Genomic DNA, 18,644 nt, shown 5'->3' on the forward strand with positions numbered 1-18,644 from the left:
GTTTCCCCACCTGGTGGGGCTCAGGGAGGTGACGGTACCAGAACTGAGTCTCTCTGAGTCCCAGAAGGTTTGCCCCCTTCAAGACAACTGAACAAAGGCAGAGGCCACACTCAGACCTCAGGTCTGGAGGGCTGGGTAAAGGGCCAGGGAACCAGACTTAGACCCAGGCCTAAGACAACACAGGGAGACCATTTCTTTGCAATATATACCATTAAATCATTGTGTTCTTTTTTCTGTAGCCTGGGATGTAGGGTGGGAGGAGATATTCATGGAGACCACTCCCCAAAGAGATTGAAATTATTCTAAGTGTAAAATCTTTTCTGTCAATTGGAGCTTCAGCAGTGTTTTTCAAATCCATCCTTTCTACTGATCCATATGAATACAAAGGTGGTGGTGTTCTCTCTCCCTTCCTAACCAAAGTCCTGGCAGGGATTTGGAACCACGATGATATTTGAAAGAAATAAATACCCGAGAGAAATGTTGAAATCTAAGTGTTTAACATTCCCTCGCACAAAGACAAATGCGTCCTCTGAAATGCTGCAGTCCAGGCAGGCCTCTTGACCAAGGAAAAGGTTTTTAAATGAGAAAAAACGGCTTGGTCTGGCATTCAATCGGCTGCGAGCTCAGAGGGCCGACCAGGAGACGCTTTTAAGGCCTGGGGGCTCTCCCCACGGGAGGCGGGCTGGGGAGGCTTCCGGGAGGCGGGCGGGCAGAGGAGAAATCCAGAACCGTTGTAAATATTCATGTCTGTGGAGGTGGAGGGAGGGTGTGCCCCTTCATCCCGCCTCTCCCAGCTGCATCCACCCCCCGTTAGTGGGGAGGGGGGGCTCGGTGCCTGTCCGACCGTCCTTGGACAAAGGTAATCTCCCCACATTTTTGTTCTTCAGTCACTTGACTTAAGGAGCCCATTCCGAAGACTCTGCAGGGAAGGGACTGGCTCTGGGTGCTTTCCCCGCGTTTCTCCTCTTCTTTCGTTTCCTAAAAGAGCATAAATAATTAAAGTTTGGCAGGGAGGAAAAGCTTTCTTGCAGAACTGTAGTGGCAATAAATGAAATGACTCAGAATCCCTTCCCCAGTCAGCTTTTACGAGAGCTGCCAGACAGTGTCTGTTCACGTTCTCCAGATACCAGGGGCGCCCTGACAAAGTTAAGGTCAAGTTAGTGTCTTATCTTGGGTGGCTCGAAATTACCGCATCGCGTCCGGGCGCTGCGCGGAAAGCTACCGCTCGCGGAGCTGCTGGCTGTGCCCGGAGGGTCCGGTGCGCTGCCTGCACTTCGAGTGGGGCCGCGCAGGCAAAGACAAGGCCACAGCTCTGGGATCTTCACGGTAGGTTCTCGAGCGGGACGCGCGGGTCGGGAGGCTGCGGTTTTCCTTGGGTTTCGGGGAAAGGATGGAGGAAAAAGCTGGGACCAAAGGAAGAAGCGGGCTGGGCCCAGAACGAAAGCCTTGGCTTGGGGGTGGGGGTGGGGGCCCACGCTAACGCGCAGAGAGGGGCCAGCCGCCCCTTTCCCTGTGCACCCGCGCGCCGCTGCAGATGGCGCACCCTCCCCCGCCAAAGCAAGGCTCCAGCCCGAGCGCCGTCGCCATGTCGTTGAACTTGAATGGTTCGTCCTCCCCCATTTCCCTCTTTAGCCGTCAGCAGGCTCCACTTTGGGGGCAGCGGGCTGCCTGCGCCCCACCCGTGCAGAGAGAAGGTACCAGAATCTTGCGCACTTGCAGACACATAAAGACCCAGCCGGAGGCCCCTGCGGTCCCTGCCCTGGATCCTGAGCAGCCCCTTGGCTTGTGTGCAGTGTCCGGGGAGCCATTTTAGGAGACAGATCCAGGGGCGTCGACCACGAGCCCGAAAGGGAGAGAGGCTTGGGCCGCGGATGGAGATGGGCAGGCAGATAAGTGTGCCGACGGTCTGGGCTAAGGAGAAGGGGGCGAGCTGGAATCTGGGCGAGAGTGCCAGCTGCGTGGAAGGTGCACATAGGATGGGCAATTCTGGTGGGGGGGCTTCTTGCCCTCCAGTCCCACCGACCTGTTTGCGCAGTGTTCTGAGGGAAGCTGAGATGGGAGGGGGGCGGAGGAGAGAGAGTGGGAGGGAGAATGCCAGGGAGGAGAAAAAAGAGGAAGGGGGGAAACATTGGCCAGAAAATAGATATGAGCTCTGATCACCCGCCTTTTTTCTGTCTGTCGGCATGGTGGGCAGAGCTCACGGCACCGGCACTGCGGCGGCCGGGGCCAGGGTGGGAACCAGCTTCACAACCTGCACTGCCTGTCCTGGGCATAGGGCTGAGGCCCAGGACCAGTGCTGGGATTGCCTGGCAGAGGAATCCTAGGGATAGGGGCAACTTCCTGCCCTCGGTTCTGGGATTTGGGTTTGGGGAGCTTCTTTCTGAGAGACTGATTTTACCTTTGGAAAACGCTGGCTTTCCCAAGGCGGGAGCCCAGGCCTCGCCTGGACCCCCCAGGCTAAAAAAGAGGGACGCAGCCACCGCCGAGGAGAGTGAGGCCTTGGGGCGAGTGGGTGGGGGGCCCTCAGAGCCGAGTGGAGAAGAGGGGCTTGAAAAAGGAGCCAAGAGCTTCTGAGAGCCCGCCCCCCACCCCCCAGAGCCGACGGATCTCCGGGGGGCCCCCAGTGACCCTGCAGGCCCTAGGGTGCCGCAGGAGCCTTGGAAAGGCACGGCACGGATGCGTAGGCCTTGGCGGGGCTCCGACGCCGAAAAGGGGCTGGGTGTGAGGCTAGTTGGTCCCAGTCCAGGCCAGAAGGCAGAGAGGGTGAGGAGGGCGGAGGCACCGGCGTTTTGTCTCCGCTTGCGGGAAAGCGGGAAGCCAGGCACCCTGAAAGTAGGACTCTAGATCCTTTTGTTCACTAGATCCCCCAGCTTCTAGAGGGCCACGGGGTATCTTCGCTGGCTGAACTCCCTTCTTGCTTTAGCACTGGGAGAGAAAAAGCAGAGAGGTGACAGGGAGAGAGATAGAGGCGGTGACACGTAGCTAGGGGAAAGGAGAGGATCAGGGGACAGACAGGAAAGGAGGGGAGTGATAAGAGGAAGGAAGAAGGAAAAAGGAAACGGGGAGGTGAGAGAAGAGAGGACAGGAGAGAAAGAAGTGAGAAGAATGAAGGGAGACAAGGAAGGAGAAAGAGAGACAGGAAGGAGAGAGGGCGACAGGGCCGAGTGGGCACCGAGGCCCTGGGCCGGGTGAGCCCCTGGTAGGGTTTTGGCGTGAGTTTTTTGAGGCTGGCATTCGCGCTCCCGGTCGTCCATGGAGAGAGCCAAGTTACTCCGCGGCGTAAGCGCTGGGCAGAGAAATATGTAAATCAGGGCTCCTTGCGCCCCGAGAGAGGCGCAATTACGCCCCTTGAACAAGAAGCAACAAGCTCCCGGCGGGCAAACTGAAAAGGGTGGCGGCGTCGCGGGGGAGGGAGCGGCTGCAGGAAGGGGTGTGGGGGGTGGGAAACTCACACCCTCACACCTAGTCCCCTGTGCCCGGAGCTGGGGCTCGCCCCTCAGCTCTCCGCTTCTTTCCCTTCCCCCTTCCTCCGCCTTCCTCCCCCTCCCTCCTCCTCCCAGCCGGCCTCGGTCGGCGTACTTAAAGGCGCGGGCGGGCGCGGGCGGGCGGCCCAGCCGGGAGGTGGCAGATGCACCCAGCAGCGGCAGCCGACGGCGGCGCACAGGTGACCGGCCTGAGGCACAGCCTGATCAGGGGGCGCCCGGGGAGAGCTGGCTGGAGAGGGAGGACGATCCGCCCCCAGCGCGCGCGCGCGTCTTGGCGCCAGGAACCGTCCCGGAGTGTGTTGCACTGATATAGATATAAGGACATTTCTCTCCATGGCGTCACGTGACATAATTACCACCAGAATCAATCAAGATGAATAGCACGTCAGCTCCCGGTGGGGATTTTTGCTTAGTTGATCCTGGCCCAAGCCTCTTGTGCAATCGATGGCTCAGGTTGGCGGCGCGGGGAGCGGCCCGGGGCTCGCCGGCGCGCACGCCGCGGAGCCATGAACGACTTTGACGAGTGCGGCCCGAGCGCAGCCAGCATGTACCTGCCCGGCTGCGCCTACTATGTGGCCCCGTCGGACTTCGCCAGCAAGCCGTCGTTCCTGTCACAACCGTCGTCCTGCCAGATGACTTTCCCCTACTCTTCCAACCTGGCGCCGCACGTCCAGCCAGTGCGCGAAGTGGCCTTCCGCGACTACGGCCTGGAGCGCGCCAAGTGGCCATACCGCGGCAGCGGCGGAGGAGGTGCAGGGGGCGGCGGCGGCGGCGGCGGCCCTGGCGGGGGCGGCGGCGGCGGCGCCGGTAGCTACGCTCCCTACTACGCTGCAGCGGCGGCGGCGGCGGCGGCGGCGGCGGCGGCCGAGGAGGCGGCCATGCAGCGCGAGCTGCTCCCGCCCGCGGGCCGCCGTCCGGATGTGCTCTTCAAGGCGCCGGAGCCGGTGTGCGCCGCGCCCGGGCCGCCGCACGGCCCCGCGGGCGCCGCCTCCAATTTCTACAGCGCCGTGAGCCGCAACGGCATCCTGCCGCAGGGCTTCGACCAGTTCTACGAGGCTGCACCCGGGCCCCAGTTCGCCGGACCGCAGCCCCCTCCGCCGCCCGCGCCGCCGCAGCCCGAGGGCGCCGCCGACAAGAGCAACCCCAAGACGGCGGCCAGTGGCGGCGGGGGAAGTCCCTGCGCCAAGACAACCCCCGGCTCGGAGCCCAAGGGGGCGGCAGAGGGCGGCGACGGCGAGGTGCCCCCAGGGGAGGCGGGGGCTGAGAAGAACGGCGGCGCAGGTAGGCACCGGACACGGGGTGGGCGGCTGGGCTCGCGGGCCGCGGGCGCGGGGGGGGCGGAGGGGGCCTCCCTCTGCTTGCGCAGTTTTATGTGCTACTTTATAAGCGTTCGAAGGAGTTTATACATCCTATAAGATTTCCCGGGCCGTTGTAAAGCGTGTTTACGATAGGAAACCAATTTAGGTAGACTTCGATGAGGACATTAATCGCTGCAGAGAGCTTTCCCCCAGTTTTGTGCGTGCGGTGAGGGGGATTGGTCCTAGAGTCCATGGAGGGAGGGAGGAAGGGAGGAGAGATTTCAAGCCAATTTGTGAGTGAGGACACTCGCGCCTCCTGCTTTTAAAGGGGTGGGGTGGGGGGTTGGGGACAGTTTGATGCTTGAACTGGACTTTATCCAAGCCGCTGGCTGCCCGGCGCGCTCGTGTTTCTCTCCCTTCCGAGTCCAGTTCAGAGCCTGCCTCGCCCTCTGCTTCCCCACCTCGATGCCAGGCCGTGTGTGTGTGTGTGTGTGTGTGTGCGCACGTGTGTGTGTCTGGGCGTGAACACACGCCCACGCCCGCACTCTCTCCTGTGACCGCCCATATATCATCCCCCACGACGCAGGCAGGGCCTTTCAGCGGCAGCAGGGGACGTCCCCAACGGGCCGAGGCCTGGCCCTCGCGCGGGCCCGGGCGGGCGGCCGGGGGGTGGGCAGGCAACGGCCTCTCTCACCTCTTGGTCTTTTTGCCTTGCAGTGGCCCCCCAGCGATCCCGAAAAAAGCGCTGTCCCTACACCAAGTATCAGATCCGCGAACTGGAACGGGAGTTTTTCTTTAACGTGTACATAAACAAAGAGAAAAGACTCCAACTTTCTCGGATGCTCAACCTCACTGACCGGCAAGTCAAAATCTGGTTCCAGAATCGCAGAATGAAAGAAAAGAAACTGAACAGAGACCGTCTGCAGTATTTCACTGGAAACCCCTTATTTTGAGAGCTCCAGGAAGCACCCCTCTCCCCTGAGCCCCACTCACCCACTCTCCTCCCCACCAGCCTGCCCTGGGCAGGCCCAATGTCCTTGGGTTTAATGATGCCTCTTCTCTGTGGAACTACACGATTCCTTCCCACGGTCAACTCGGGACCTCCCAGCGACCACTGCAGCCTGCGGACGAGGTCGGGGACTTGGCCGAACGGATCCTAATAAGGGGAAAATGGTAAATGCAAACGTCCCTTTACAATTTTACCGCCAATGCGCTGTTGTTCTCCCTCCCTCTCTCTGAGCTCCTGTGGGCACGCTGTGGGATCTGTAGAGAGTTAGGCCGAGGGGCTGGAAGGCGCTTGTTTTTGTTCTGAGTTTAAGGGACCGCATCCCTTCCCTTTGGTGAATGCAGATTATTTAAACTCTGGGGAATGTACCTTTGGTCTCTCGTATCAAGGCACGGGTCACTGTCTTTTGTGTGAATAAATGGTTTCTAGTAAAATGGAGGTTACAGCTTCAATACACTGTATGAATTTTCCTCTTTGAAGAAGTTTAGTGTCTGATTAGGATATTTTAGTGGCCAGAACCTTCTCTTCCAAGTAACTGAAAATCAAGTGAAATGCTTTTTAATCCCGCTAAAATAAGAGTCGTTCCCTCCCATCCTTTCTAGGCTGCACTGGCATTAAAAATCACTTTAGGGATGAATCTCTGGATTGAAGACGTGAGCCAGCCACACTGGTGCTGCCTTCTCCAGGCCGTGAGGTTGGGGCAGCAGGAACCTAAGAAACAAATCTCCTTGCCCACCCCACCCCCAGTGTAGTAAACTTGGAATTCCTGAAAAAACAAAAGAAACTTTTAAAAAAACTGCTTAGGAGATCCAAATTCACTCTTAACAAGCTGTCAAGAATGAAGGGTCCCTTAAAAGAAGAAATTAAAACTAGAACCTCTCATTGGAAAAAAAAAAGTTTGCTAAAGGGAAGGTATCAGTGGGTGGAGAGGGCCTGGGTCCTTGTTGGTGTCACACGGGCCTGGAGCAGAGAAGGTAACCCCTCCTCCCTGGAAATAGGGCCCAGGGCTGCAGACCCACTTCTCACCACATTTACTGCTTCAAGGTAAAGAATGTGGTAGGGGCCGCACTGCACTTTATGTTGCAGGGCCAGGCCAGGCTGTTTACAAAACCTTGAACTGTCTAGACAACACCATAAAAGCCAAAGTTCTAAACAGCTTAATTGGGTTATATTATACACCTTCTGGTGGGCCCAAAGGAGATTTCCGCAATGTGCAATAAACTGGAAGAGTGAGAAGAGCTTTTCTTTCTCTGAAAAGAATAAAGTGAATCTTATGACTCGTAACCTCTCGTAAGCCCAAAGTCAAAAAATAAATCCATAAGAGGCACAGCACCCCATGCATCTTCCAAGGGGGCATGCATTTCCAAATGCAAAATTTTTTTGATTACCAAAGCTTTTGGGGGGAAGGAAAAACATAAGTGCATAAGTGTATGCCTTTGAACTTCCAAAATGTCAAGGTCATCACCTTTAACCTTTCTGAATAATTAGGTGCCTTAAGGTTCTTCTGTGATATTCAACTGCCACCCACTGTCATGCACACATGCTCACACACATCCAGAACCACACACACGTTTATGACCACACAGAATCATATCGGGGGCTCACCATAAATCTAAGCCAATTCCTGATTTCAGGATCAATAACCTTAATTTCCCTTCAAACATTTGTGTAATTCAATAGCAATTGACTGCTTTTAAAAATACTGGTTATATTAAAATGTCCACCAGCATGCTTTTAATACAGCTAGGAAATGCTGAGATTGTTTTGGGTTTTTTTTGTGGGGGGAGTCATAGATAGTAGTCCTTTTGCTCTAATGAAGAACCGAGGTTTTAAAAGCAGGTATTTGAAAAAGGAAGGTATTACAGACTTACTTCTTTATATTTGAAAAAATTTGTCACCCTATCAAATAAATTATTGCACTTCCTATGATATGGAACAAAAGAAAATATATTTATACTGTTTCCAAAAATGTCCCTCAACCTTTGGTTAAAGATGCAATAGAAACAAAGCCTACAGTGGAATAACTTCGTTCAGAAGGGGATTCCTTTGTTTGGAATTCTAGGCATCCGTTACAGTGTCAGTGCCCTAGTAATGTGATCGTTCCAGGAGATTAAAACTGGTTTATTTCTTTCTCTCTCCATCTATCTATCGCTCTCGCTCTTGCTCTCTCTCTCTCTTTTAAACTGCGTCTAAATGTAGCAAGCTTGTATGTCCACCACAGTAGGAGAGCCGAACCTAGAGATACCATTTCCCGTTTGCCTGGCCTTGGAGAGCCACACGGGGGCGTGCTCACGTTCCAGAAGCCGCGTTTGTCGGAGAGGCAGCGGTACCGTATCTTTCCAATACTGGATTCTAATAGCGGTTAGAAATCGCAGAGGTGTTTGATGTTTGTTTATTCTAAGCAGCCATGAGGTTGGGAAGCTGTATAAAGCCAGAGGAACGGGAGCAGATTCCTGAAACAAGAGATCACCTAATCGTTGTCTTCTTAAAGTTGTTGCAAAGAATACCTCGGTATAACCTGGTGGTGTCGAGGACAGGGTTTTAAAAGACAAATATGTGCATTTCAAAATAGGTCATGCCACTGCGAGTTAATTAAATTACGGAACTCAATTTTCTTGGTGGTTTGAGTGTGGAGAGCCATGGGAAGGTAGAACCACCCCTGCCCAAAACCGCGTCCGCCTTGCACGCTCTCCGACAGCCTGGGGTGATTAAAAGGCTTTTGTTTAAGACAGATCAGGGCGCCGGCAACTTAGCTGAGTGTGGTCTCAGAAAAATGAGACGCGTGGGGACCTAGCGGGTCGTTCTGCGCGAGGGATCCCCCCACCCCCGGTCGTGCCTGGTGCTCGAGGCTACCGGTAGCACCGGGAGGCGCAGGCAGGACTGAGTTGGGGCGCCCGGGCCAGATTGGGCTAATGTGGCTGCGGGGAGCGTCAGGCAGTCCGGGAAACGTTTAAACTTCAAGGCGTCGTGGAATGGGGAATGCATTTGAAGCAAACGGGCTTTGCTTTTGACAGAACCCTGGCCAGCCTTCCAAGCCGTCTGCTGGCCTTGAGCGCCGAGTTTGATTTTGGCACAAGCTCTTGGAAGCAGTTTTCTCACTGCGTGCCCTCCTCGACCCCACTCCCACCCTGAAAAGCCCCTGACGTTGCGGAGGGCCTGTGCCACCATCCGCCGTCCAAAAGGGAAGTTCCAAAATGAAAGGTGGCAGTTCCTTCTTTCCTGAAGTTCATTGTAAGTACATGCAACCTCGGAATTAGTGAGGACCTCCTCACTCCGCTATCTCTGCCCCCCTCCCTCCAGGCCCTGGACCAAAGACTCTGGGTCCACCCCTGGGAGTTGGCATCTGCTTCAGTGGAGGCTGGGGGCCGTGAGTCTCCCCACCCTATGGGAGGCGCCAGCCAGAGGCATTGATGTTCCCCACGCATACCCTGGCTCCTGCCTGTCTGACCGTGGGTCCAGCTTAGCTATTGTGAATCGACATTTCCGGGAGCCTAACCCGGGCCTCAGTCCAAGTGGGGTGAGAGCCCCCCTCCCCAAATGTCGTTGCGTTCCTCTTTAGGCAGCTCCAGTGGGGGAGCTTGTGGCCTTTCAGGGACCCTTGGCTTTGGCTGGCAGCCTCCCCCAGACCACGGATGCCTAGCAATCTGCAGTTCCTTTCCTCTCAGCAGCGCCCAAATTGAGCCTGAAAAAGGCCAGGGAATTGGATCAGGACTTCTGGGGTCTGCAGACCTGACCCCTCTTGATCATTCGCAGCGTGTGGGGCTCATAGAGCATGGCCACATGTCTTGAATCGCTGAGGTCTCAGATCCTGGAGTGGAGGGAAATTGGGAGAAGTAGTCTTTTGTGTCTGCAAAGGGAAGAGGTTCCTAGACTGCTGGTCCTTTTGCATGTCTCCTTAGACCCCTCTTTGTATTGGTGGTGGCTTCTCTAACCTCCCCAGTTGCCCCCTTGATTTCTTTTTACTTTGGCTGGGAGATGCACGGTGCAATCTGGAAGGGTGCTCTGAGGAAGCAGCTTTTAAAATTTGTGCCCATCCACTCTGCCCCCCAAAAGTGGCACAGCCCTGAGAGGCCACTCAGGGCCCAAATTCAGGGTGAACCTAGCCCCAGGTCCACTCAGGCCCAGGGCCGCTGCCCTTCTTCCCGGTGACAGGAGAGCAGAGATGCAAGCCGTTTCTTGAATTACAAATGCTAATTCCTTGCTAAAGCGACCCTTTTAATTTTTCTCTGGAAAGAACTGTGCCAGGGAGAAGGATGTCTTGGTACAATTGTGGATATTCATCTCCTTTATTGTGCAATATTGATTTATTATTAATGGTAACTGATCTAAAGATGATCGAAAACAGCAGCTATGTAGATGCATTAAATACTTGTAAGCAAAATAAAGCCTGGCCTTCAAAGCCTTGCTTTTTCATTCCATTTGCTTTATCTTAGCCTTAGAGTCTTAGGCAAACTTTCCATCCTCCCAGGCTCAGATCATTATCTTGTACTATTTCTATTTTGCTTGATTTTTATAATAAAATCTCTCTGAAATATTGGCAGTCTCTGGCCTCAAGGAGCTGGTCTGAAGACAGAAATTTGAAAAAGAATAAAAGAGAATTTTGTAATAATAGATCCAAAATTATATCTGATACACATTTTTCCCCTGTGAGTGAAGAAGACCTATTTAAAACTAAATCCAATGTGGGAGTGACTTTTGAGCTTGAAGGCACGGGGAGCTGAAACAAAGTCCCCCCACATTCGGAAGGCAGATCCTGCCTGTCCTGGCTCGTGGCAGACCTACCCGTTCGGTGAGGTATCGCTGGGTTTTAGCTTGGATGTTTTATTCATGTATAAATAAAGATTATGAAAGGGCATTTGATGGGCATAAAATTCTCGATTAGATTGAACACTCTTGCCTCTCTTGTGGAATAGAGAGAATTGGACAGCGGAGTTCCCAGCAGCTCCCTTGGCCGACAAGCAAAGGGAGGACAGTGCTGGAGCGCCAGGCTGGCGTCAGGGCGCCTGCCACGAGAGTGTGCAGCGGGCACTTTTTCCAGCCCTGGGCATGCTTAGCTGTGGCTGAGATCATGATCTCCGCCTTGAGAGAAAGCAACTTTAAGGGTGCTAGTCAGTGGCTGTTAGCTTTGAACAGGACCTTAGCAGACTAGAGTCAAAAGTTGGGTTTTTTCCCTGCCTTCCTCACTCCCCCACCCCCAGGCTTAAAAACAGCCACCCTTGCCGAAGGTAATGTTTAAACCTCCGCTTCATCGGCGGCATCCCGCAGCCAGAGCAGTTAGAGGCGCCAGGCTTTTAACCTGACAATGATGTTGTATTTGAACAGCTGCGTAAAGGTTTAAAAGGTCTGTCTCACTGCCACTGCAGAGTTTTTTAAAAGGGGTTATTGTTTGGGCGAGGGCACTGTGAGGGGACAGTCGAAGCGGTCCCAAGGCCGAAAATAATGTCCAACGACTGTTTCCACCAGGCCAGGGGGATTCCTTTTGGGGAGGGGTGGACAAAGAGTTTGTTGGAAAAGGTTTTTGTGAAGGAGTGAGCGGGCTATTATGTCCCCCAGTAGACTAAGCATCAGGCTCCAAAAAAAAAAAGGTTCTGCTGAGGCAGAAACCCAATTTGCCCACAAGTTCAGTCTCTGGGCCTGAAATCCAAGGCCAGCCCATGACAGGACTAGTGTGGGGAGAAGAAAACACGGATGCCTTCCTGGACAGAGAACTGGTTTACGATCAGAGTTTCCAGGGCCCTTATCCTCTCCCAGATGCAGGAAAGGGGATCCGGGAAGCCGGATCAGCTCCAGCGCCCTAGCCGGGGTCCCTCGTCCAGGGCAAACCTTTGGAAATCAAGGTTAAAGCTCCCTGCTGCTACCCGGAGGCCACGGCTTCCGAAGGACAGTTCACCGCCTGCAACCAGAGAACAAGGGAGGAAGTTGTTGAAGAAGTTTCTCATAAAACTCTGAGTTTCCATGGTGGTGCTGGTGGTTGTTCTTTTAATGAGGTTGACCACAACCCCAGACTAAATCCTCTTTATAGAACTTTCCCTCACCAAAGGAAACAGAGGACTGAGGTTTCCCCACCTCCTTTTTCCCTCCCTTCCCTTACCCAAGCAGAATCGAATCATGTCAAATACTTTTAGGAATTGTCCAAAACTATAAAACTCAACTTCTGACAAAAGTATAGCTTTTAATATTTGACAATTTGTGTTAAAACAAAAATTGACCTTCTTGGTTAGCAGCGAAGGGGAAAAATCAATAGTATAATTTTCAATAATTCATAAAGCAAACGCCATTATGCTAAATCTTAACTATTAATCTTATCCTTTACAAAGTCTCAATTGATTTGTTAATAAAATATCTTCCAGTGTGTGGCAACAGCGGGTATAACTCTTTAAAAACCTTCAGAAGCCAGAAAATTACCAAGTAGCCCAAGAATGTAGATGAGAATTTTATTGATCACCCTGATTCTTCTTAATATGTATTAATAAATTCCACAACCTTTTGTACCTTGCACTTGTCAGAAACCAGTGCTTTTACAAAATCCATAAAAGGAAAACATATTTTTCTGTGCAGAAGAACCCAATGACACCTTTGCATCTCTCTCTCTCCTGCTTGGCCCAGTCAGTTTTCTAAAACTTCTGGAGTCTTGAGGGCGAGAGTTTCCTCCTTTCCTAGAAAACATTCTTTTCTCTCTTCCTTCCTCTTTGCCCTCTACTATCAGGGCGTGTGGGGAGGGAATCCTTGGTTTAGTTGGTTTAGTTCTTCCGCTGGGAACCCGGGGGATGCTTTCGCGGATACCGAACTGCTGGCGAGGGACTGTCTCCGGGCTGAAAGCTCCCAGCGGCCCGACCCTCAGAGACTGGGGTGTGGTTCCACGGAGAGCCGAAGGCTCGGGTAGCCCACCGGGGCGCGGAGGCGCCGGGGACGCGGGCGGGCGGGCCGAGTCAGAGGACAGCGCCGGGGCCGGTCCGGTCCTCGGGGCTCCGCGGGGCCGGCCAGCTGCCTGGCCTCTCGGCTCTCGCGGCCCTTCTCGCCTCCGCTCCCCAGGATATCTTGGCCGCGTCTCCGCACCAGATCTCTTTACTGTGGACCCTTGGGGTGGTATGTCTCAGAGCCTGGGGAATCCAACTCACCTTCCCAGGCTGCGTGGGACAAAATGAACCAGGCTGGGCCCCCAACCCCGCCCTGGCCCCGGCCCTCTTGGGCGCTTTCTGCCTGGGCGTGTGCGGAGAATGCTTCTGTGTGCTGGCGCCACGGCGCCCCGGCTTCCCTCCCCGCGTGTGTCCTCCCGGAGACCCCTCGGGCCGAGCCTTTCCTTCCGCCTGCGGGGCCCAGCGGCTGGAGTGGGGGACGCGAGTGGGGCGGGCGGGCCGAGCGAGCCCCGGCAGGCTGGCGGACGGCGGGGAGTGCTGGGCCGGTTGTCTCCAGCGCGCACTATCGCGGTCGCGTAGTAGATGTCGCTGTTGTCCGTGCTTACGCGGCCGGCTGGCCGGGCTCTGGAGCACGTGACCTGCGAGGAGGCTGCGGCTCAAGGCCATTTTCAAATCTCATTGGCTTGGTTGTCATGTGGTCGGCAGAGGCATCCACAATTACACGGGGAATGTTTTCCTAGAGATGTCAGCCTACAAAGGACACAATCTCTCTTCTTCAAATTCCTCCCCAAAATGTCCTTTCCCAACAGCTCTCCTGCTGCTAATACTTTTTTAGTAGATTCCTTGATCAGTGCCTGCAGGAGTGACAGTTTTTATTCGAGCAGCGCCAGCATGTACATGCCACCACCTAGCGCAGACATGGGGACCTATGGAATGCAAACCTGTGGACTACTCCCGTCTCTGGCCAAAAGAGAAGTGAACCACCAAAATATGGGTATGAATGTGCATCCGTATATACCTCAAGTAGACAGTTGGACAGACCCGAACCGATCTTGTCGAATAGAGCAACCTGTTACACAGCAAGTCCCTACTTGCTCCTTCACCACCAACATTAAGGAAGAATCCAATTGCTGCATGTATTCTGATAAGCGCAACAAACTCATTTCTGCTGAGGTCCCTTCGTACCAGAGGCTGGTCCCTGAGTCCTGTCCCGTTGAGAACCCTGAGGTTCCTGTCCCTGGATATTTTAGACTGAGTCAGACCTACGCCACCGGGAAAACCCAAGAGTACAATAACAGCCCCGAAGGCAGCTCCACAGTCATGCTCCAGCTCAACCCTCGCGGCGCGGCCAAGCCGCAGCTCTCGGCCGCCCAGCTGCAGATGGAAAAGAAGATGAACGAGCCCGCAAGTGGCCAAGAGCCCGCCAAAGTCTCCCAGGTGGAGAGCCCCGAGGCCAAGGGCGGCCTTCCAGAAGAGAGGAGCTGCCTAGCTGAGGTCTCCGTGTCCAGTCCCGAAGTACAGGAGAAGGAAAGCAAAGGTCGGTATGAGCAGAGTTGCCACCCCAGCGGGGCGCGCAGCCCGGGAACCCGGCAGAGAGAGGGAACGCCTGGGTGCCCAGTGCCGAACCTGGCAGCCTGGGGCCCCGACTGGCAAGTGCCACTCCTCCCCGCTCTTAGAGGGGCAATCTTAGTCCCGAGATGGTTTCCGCTTTTCCCGTGCTGCCCTCAGCCTCCTGGCTACTCCTGGCCCCGTGCTGAGGGCGCCCTGGCAGAGGAAGGGCTTGCTGGGTTTATTTTTCCTGAGCTAGACCTGAAATGCAACAAAAGAGTGCAAATGAGACCCGCGGCTGGTAAACACGGCCCCAGAACCTCCTTTCTCCTGCTCAGACTTGTAGTCCCAGCCCTGCCTTTCACCCAATGATGATTTTAACGTGGTCCAAGGCACCGTGTTCGTGTTCAAGTGTATGCACCCCGCATCCTGCGAGCTTGGGGACGGCAAGGGGAATGAGGTAGCTGGGCCGGTTGGTGCTTGGGCCGAAGAAAGAACAGGGCTCCTTGCCTCTGCGGAGCTAGGTAACCTTGGCTTTGTCTGGGGAAAGTGCTGCAAGCTTTGCAAACCATTTGCAAAGGGGACAGAGGCAGAAGGGGGAGAGAATGGAATGTGTGTGGCCCACCCAGCAGGGCCAGCCTGAGGGCTGGGCAGGGCAAAGAGCCAGGGGCTCTGGCTTTTCTGCCCCTGATCCTCTCCCCCAGTGCTCAGCAAGGAGCTACATTTCTGGGAGAATGTTTTTGTGTGGGGGCAAGAAGGCATAAGAATTCAGGAAATTCTTGGGCACACAACGATGCCCAAGCAGGGCGGAGAAGGTGGACTCGGTTATCTTTTGAAAGAGAATTGGTACCTATAAACATGGCTATGCAGGGCTCCCTGCCTGCCTAGGAGAAGTGGGAAAGAAGTGGCAGACTTGGGGATCTGAGGAAGCAGTCGGGTTTGTAGGCTTGTCAGGCTGTGTCTTGCTTCTTCCACTCTATCCCTGTTGTAAGATGATCACTTAGAACGTTGCTGGTGAGATCCTGAAAGTTTACTATTGTACTAATATTTTGTGCAGGTCAGAAAGTAGAGAGAGAGAGAGAGAGAGAGGGAACGCTGACACAGAGGGCGAGAGTACCCACCCATCGTGTCATTTGGGGTATTTTAACTAATCTGGCATCATTTACAAATCCCTTCCAGGGCCCACCTCGTGTGAGTAATGTGTAATACCAGCATTTCCCAAAGGGCCTGGCTGCCACAGGGGTCATGGCCAAGGGTACATTTGAACAGACTGAGAGAAAAAAAAATTCTTGATATTTTTTCTTCTTCTCCCTTTAATTTTGTTAGAGGAAATCAAGTCTGATACTCCAACCAGCAATTGGCTCACTGCAAAGAGTGGCAGAAAGAAGAGGTGCCCTTACACTAAGCACCAAACGCTGGAATTAGAAAAAGAGTTCTTGTTCAATATGTACCTCACCCGCGAGCGCCGCCTAGAGATCAGTAAGAGCGTTAACCTCACCGACAGGCAGGTCAAGATTTGGTTTCAAAACCGCCGAATGAAACTCAAGAAGATGAGCCGAGAGAACCGGATCCGAGAACTGACCGCCAACCTCACCTTCTCTTAGGTCCGAGGCCCGTCAGAGGCCAGGATCGGAGAGGGGGCACCAACTTCCAGAGCCGAGTGCTGGAGGACTGGGAAGGCGGAAACAAAACCTTCATTGCTCTTTGTTTTTTGTTTTTGTTTTTTTTTGTTTCCTGCTAGAATGTGACTTTGGGGTCATTCTGTTCGTGCTGCAAGTGATCTGTAATCCCTATGAGTATATATATATATATATATATATATATATATATATATATATATATATATATAAACTAGCACATGTAATTTATTTTTTTCATCGTAATGCAGGGTAACTATTACTGCGAATTTTCGTTTGGGTCTTAACTTATTGGAACTGTAGAGCATCCATCAATCCACTCGTCCATCCAGCAGTGTGACTTTTTCATGTTTTTCCTAACACAAAAGGTCTGTGTGTGTGGTTAGTCCATGAGCTCATGGCGTTTTGAGTACATCCAGTACTTAAAAGTACTTTTACATATATATTTTAAAAAGATTAAGAAAACCCACAAGCTTTGGGGGGAGGGACTAAAAAAGCACATTACAGTGTATCTTTTTGCAAATGAGTTTAGCAGTTGTCCTTGGTGAGATGGAATATTGAGAATTTGCCTTGTAGCCTTTGCCTTGTGGTGCATCTATGGTTTGGTAGAAGTACAACAGCAACCTGTCCTTTCTGTGCATGTTCTGGTCGCATGTATAATGCAATAAACTCTGGAAACGAGTGTACTCCCTCTGCTTTCTGAAATGGAAATATGTTACGGTGGAAATGAAAGACTTTGGTGAGATTGTCTTCCTGTTAAACTGCTTGTTTGGGGCAGTTGACCGGGTGGTAGAGAACAGGAGAGGGGAAATGGGAGAGAAACACTGAAGAGGGTCTTTGGTGCTGAAATTTGGCAGTGGTCAGGGGAGTGATAATCCAGACTGTGTGTGCTGTTTTCCTAGTTGGGAAGAAGGAGGGTCCCCTCTCCCCCTCCCCCCATGATAGTAACATAATTGATTTGTCAGTGGGTGTGAGCTTCCCCTCCAGTCTCAGCCTGGTAAGTAAGCCTGTGCCCAAACCGCATTTTCCTCGCAGCTCCCCACTTGTGTGTCTTCCTCTCTTTGGTTTTGGTTGTTAGTTTTAATGCTTTCAGTGGAGTCTTGGAGATTTCTGGCTGGTGTGCCATCATCAGGGGCTGGGTTGAAATCTGTCTTGCCCACCTGGAAGCCACCAGGTCTCCGTTACAGGAGCAAGGACAAGCAGCAACTTAGCATTGCATCGGATCCAATTCGGCCCCCATTTCCCTCACACCCACCCCCATCCCCATCCCCACCCCCACCCCCATCCCACGTGCAAGACAGCCAGGCCAAAGTGTAGTTGAGGATGGGTGAGTTTTCCCATCCCACGTTGCCCTGGTTTCCTTGTGGAAGGATTTTATGCTCAGTCATTACCTTTTAGTGGCCTACATGAAAAAATTTTTTAGAGGAAGAAAAGGTTTTCCCCAGTTAATCCTCCCCCTATTTAATTACAAAATGCTGGTTGGAGCCAGTGTATCTGGGAGGCAAGAAAATATACGAAGGGTGACCGAAAGAGAATTTACAGATGAACATGACTTCCCATGAAGCCCCGTGTTCCAGCTACCACCATGGCTCAGAAAACTCCAGCCAGCTTTCACGTGTGTGTGTGTATAGGTAGATAGATAGATTGCAGGATCCTCAGCCCAAGAGGGTCCAGACTTTAGTCCGTCCAGGGAGAAGAGAGGAGAGGCCTTGGGGGGATGAGCTGACAGAGAATTCGTTACCCCATGTTGTACTGTGGTTTCAGAGGGTCTCCGATAGATTCAAGCAGCTTCACAAAACACGTCCTTTTCATTTGTCCCCTTTTTTAGGGGGTCTGGGCCTTAAAACCTCATCCAAGGAGTCTTTGGGAGACTCAGTATTTATTCAGAGTTTTAAACTTCCTCCCGAAAACGAAGAGTCTTTCCCAGTTCCAAGACAGAACCCTTTAGGGGAGCCATTTCCTAGGGTGGAAGAGGGATGGCTGCGCATCAGTGCCAGGTTGGGAACACTGGAATAGATTTGCCCAGACCTCCATTGGTTGGGCAGAAGAGGAAGGCAATTTTAGCTTCTCAGTTTACCCCCTGCGATGTGGGGAGCATCATTCGTTGTTGACAGGGGCCATGTCTCGAAGGAAAACCCGTGCTACAGGCAAAGGCAGCTCCTCTGGAATAAAATCAGAAAGCCATTGGCAAAGGCAATCGATTAGGCCAGAAACAGCCATTTCCCCCTTCCTTTCCGGGGCTCGAGGTGGGCTGGGAGCTCTCCAAGGGTGCGCTGGGCAACTTGTAGAGCGAGGAATATATCCTCCACCGCCGGCGCCCTGGCTGCTTTTGTCTCGGCTCCCAGCCGGGCTTCCAAGGCTCTGTACCATGGATTTGGGAGTGACAATGGGCATTTCCCTCAGATTCAAGGCTGCCCAGCCTTACCTTTGGAGGCTTAAAAAAAAAAAGAAAGAAAGAAAGAATTCCTAAGAGAGTAGACAAAGGACCAAGACATTTAAAAGACATATCCGGAGTCCACTCAGAGGCCTTTAAGTGGGAACCATGGGAAGTGGCCCGGCCCAGGGAGATGCTGGCCTCTTTGAGGCGAGTCGGGGGCGGGGGGCAGCGGGTGGGAGCGGGCCTGCTCTACAATCTGGGTTCTGCCCTATGGCGTGTTCTCTTCCAGGACCTTTCCAGAAGTCCCGAAGAAGACAAGGCACCCTGGCCGCCACTGTCCGCGCGGTGCCCACTGCCAGCTTGCGGACACTTACGAGGGCAGACAGAGCCCGGGCGGTGGCCGCCGCCACGCCCAGCCCACGGGCCAGGCCGCCCC

The 18,644-nt window shown here is 53.4% G+C and overlaps 2 protein-coding genes across 2 annotated transcripts; both read left to right on the top strand.

Annotated features, from left to right (window-relative positions):
- Positions 1–3,991: 3,991 nt before the first annotated feature.
- Positions 3,992–18,631, top strand: HOXD11 (homeobox D11; the record flags this gene model as incomplete). Its single annotated transcript, XM_082631230.1, has 3 exons — positions 3,992–4,766; positions 5,501–5,956; positions 18,498–18,631. The coding sequence occupies 2 exons, from the start codon at positions 3,992–3,994 to the stop codon at positions 5,734–5,736; spliced, it is 1,011 nt and encodes a 336-aa protein (XP_082487356.1). The 3' UTR covers positions 5,737–5,956; positions 18,498–18,631.
- On the top strand, positions 13,402–16,058 carry HOXD10 (homeobox D10). The gene is made up of 2 exons (XM_082631229.1): positions 13,402–14,183; positions 15,521–16,058. Exons 1-2 carry the CDS (start codon positions 13,439–13,441, stop codon positions 15,796–15,798), a joined length of 1,023 nt encoding a protein of 340 aa, XP_082487355.1. The 5' UTR covers positions 13,402–13,438; the 3' UTR covers positions 15,799–16,058.
- Positions 18,632–18,644: the final 13 nt, after the last annotated feature.

This window comes from Mesoplodon mirus (assembly GCF_964341445.2).
Source record: "Mesoplodon mirus genome assembly, chromosome: 8".
Lineage (NCBI taxonomy): Eukaryota > Metazoa > Chordata > Mammalia > Artiodactyla > Ziphiidae > Mesoplodon > Mesoplodon mirus.

Coding starts and splice junctions, on each gene's coding strand:
- HOXD10 (XM_082631229.1), top strand. CDS start 13,439: ATGTCCTTTCCCAACAGCTCTCCTGCTGCTAATACTTTTTTAGTAGAT. Junction 14,184..15,520: donor ACAGGAGAAGGAAAGCAAAG/GTCGGTATGAGC, acceptor TAATTTTGTTAG/AGGAAATCAAGTCTGATACT.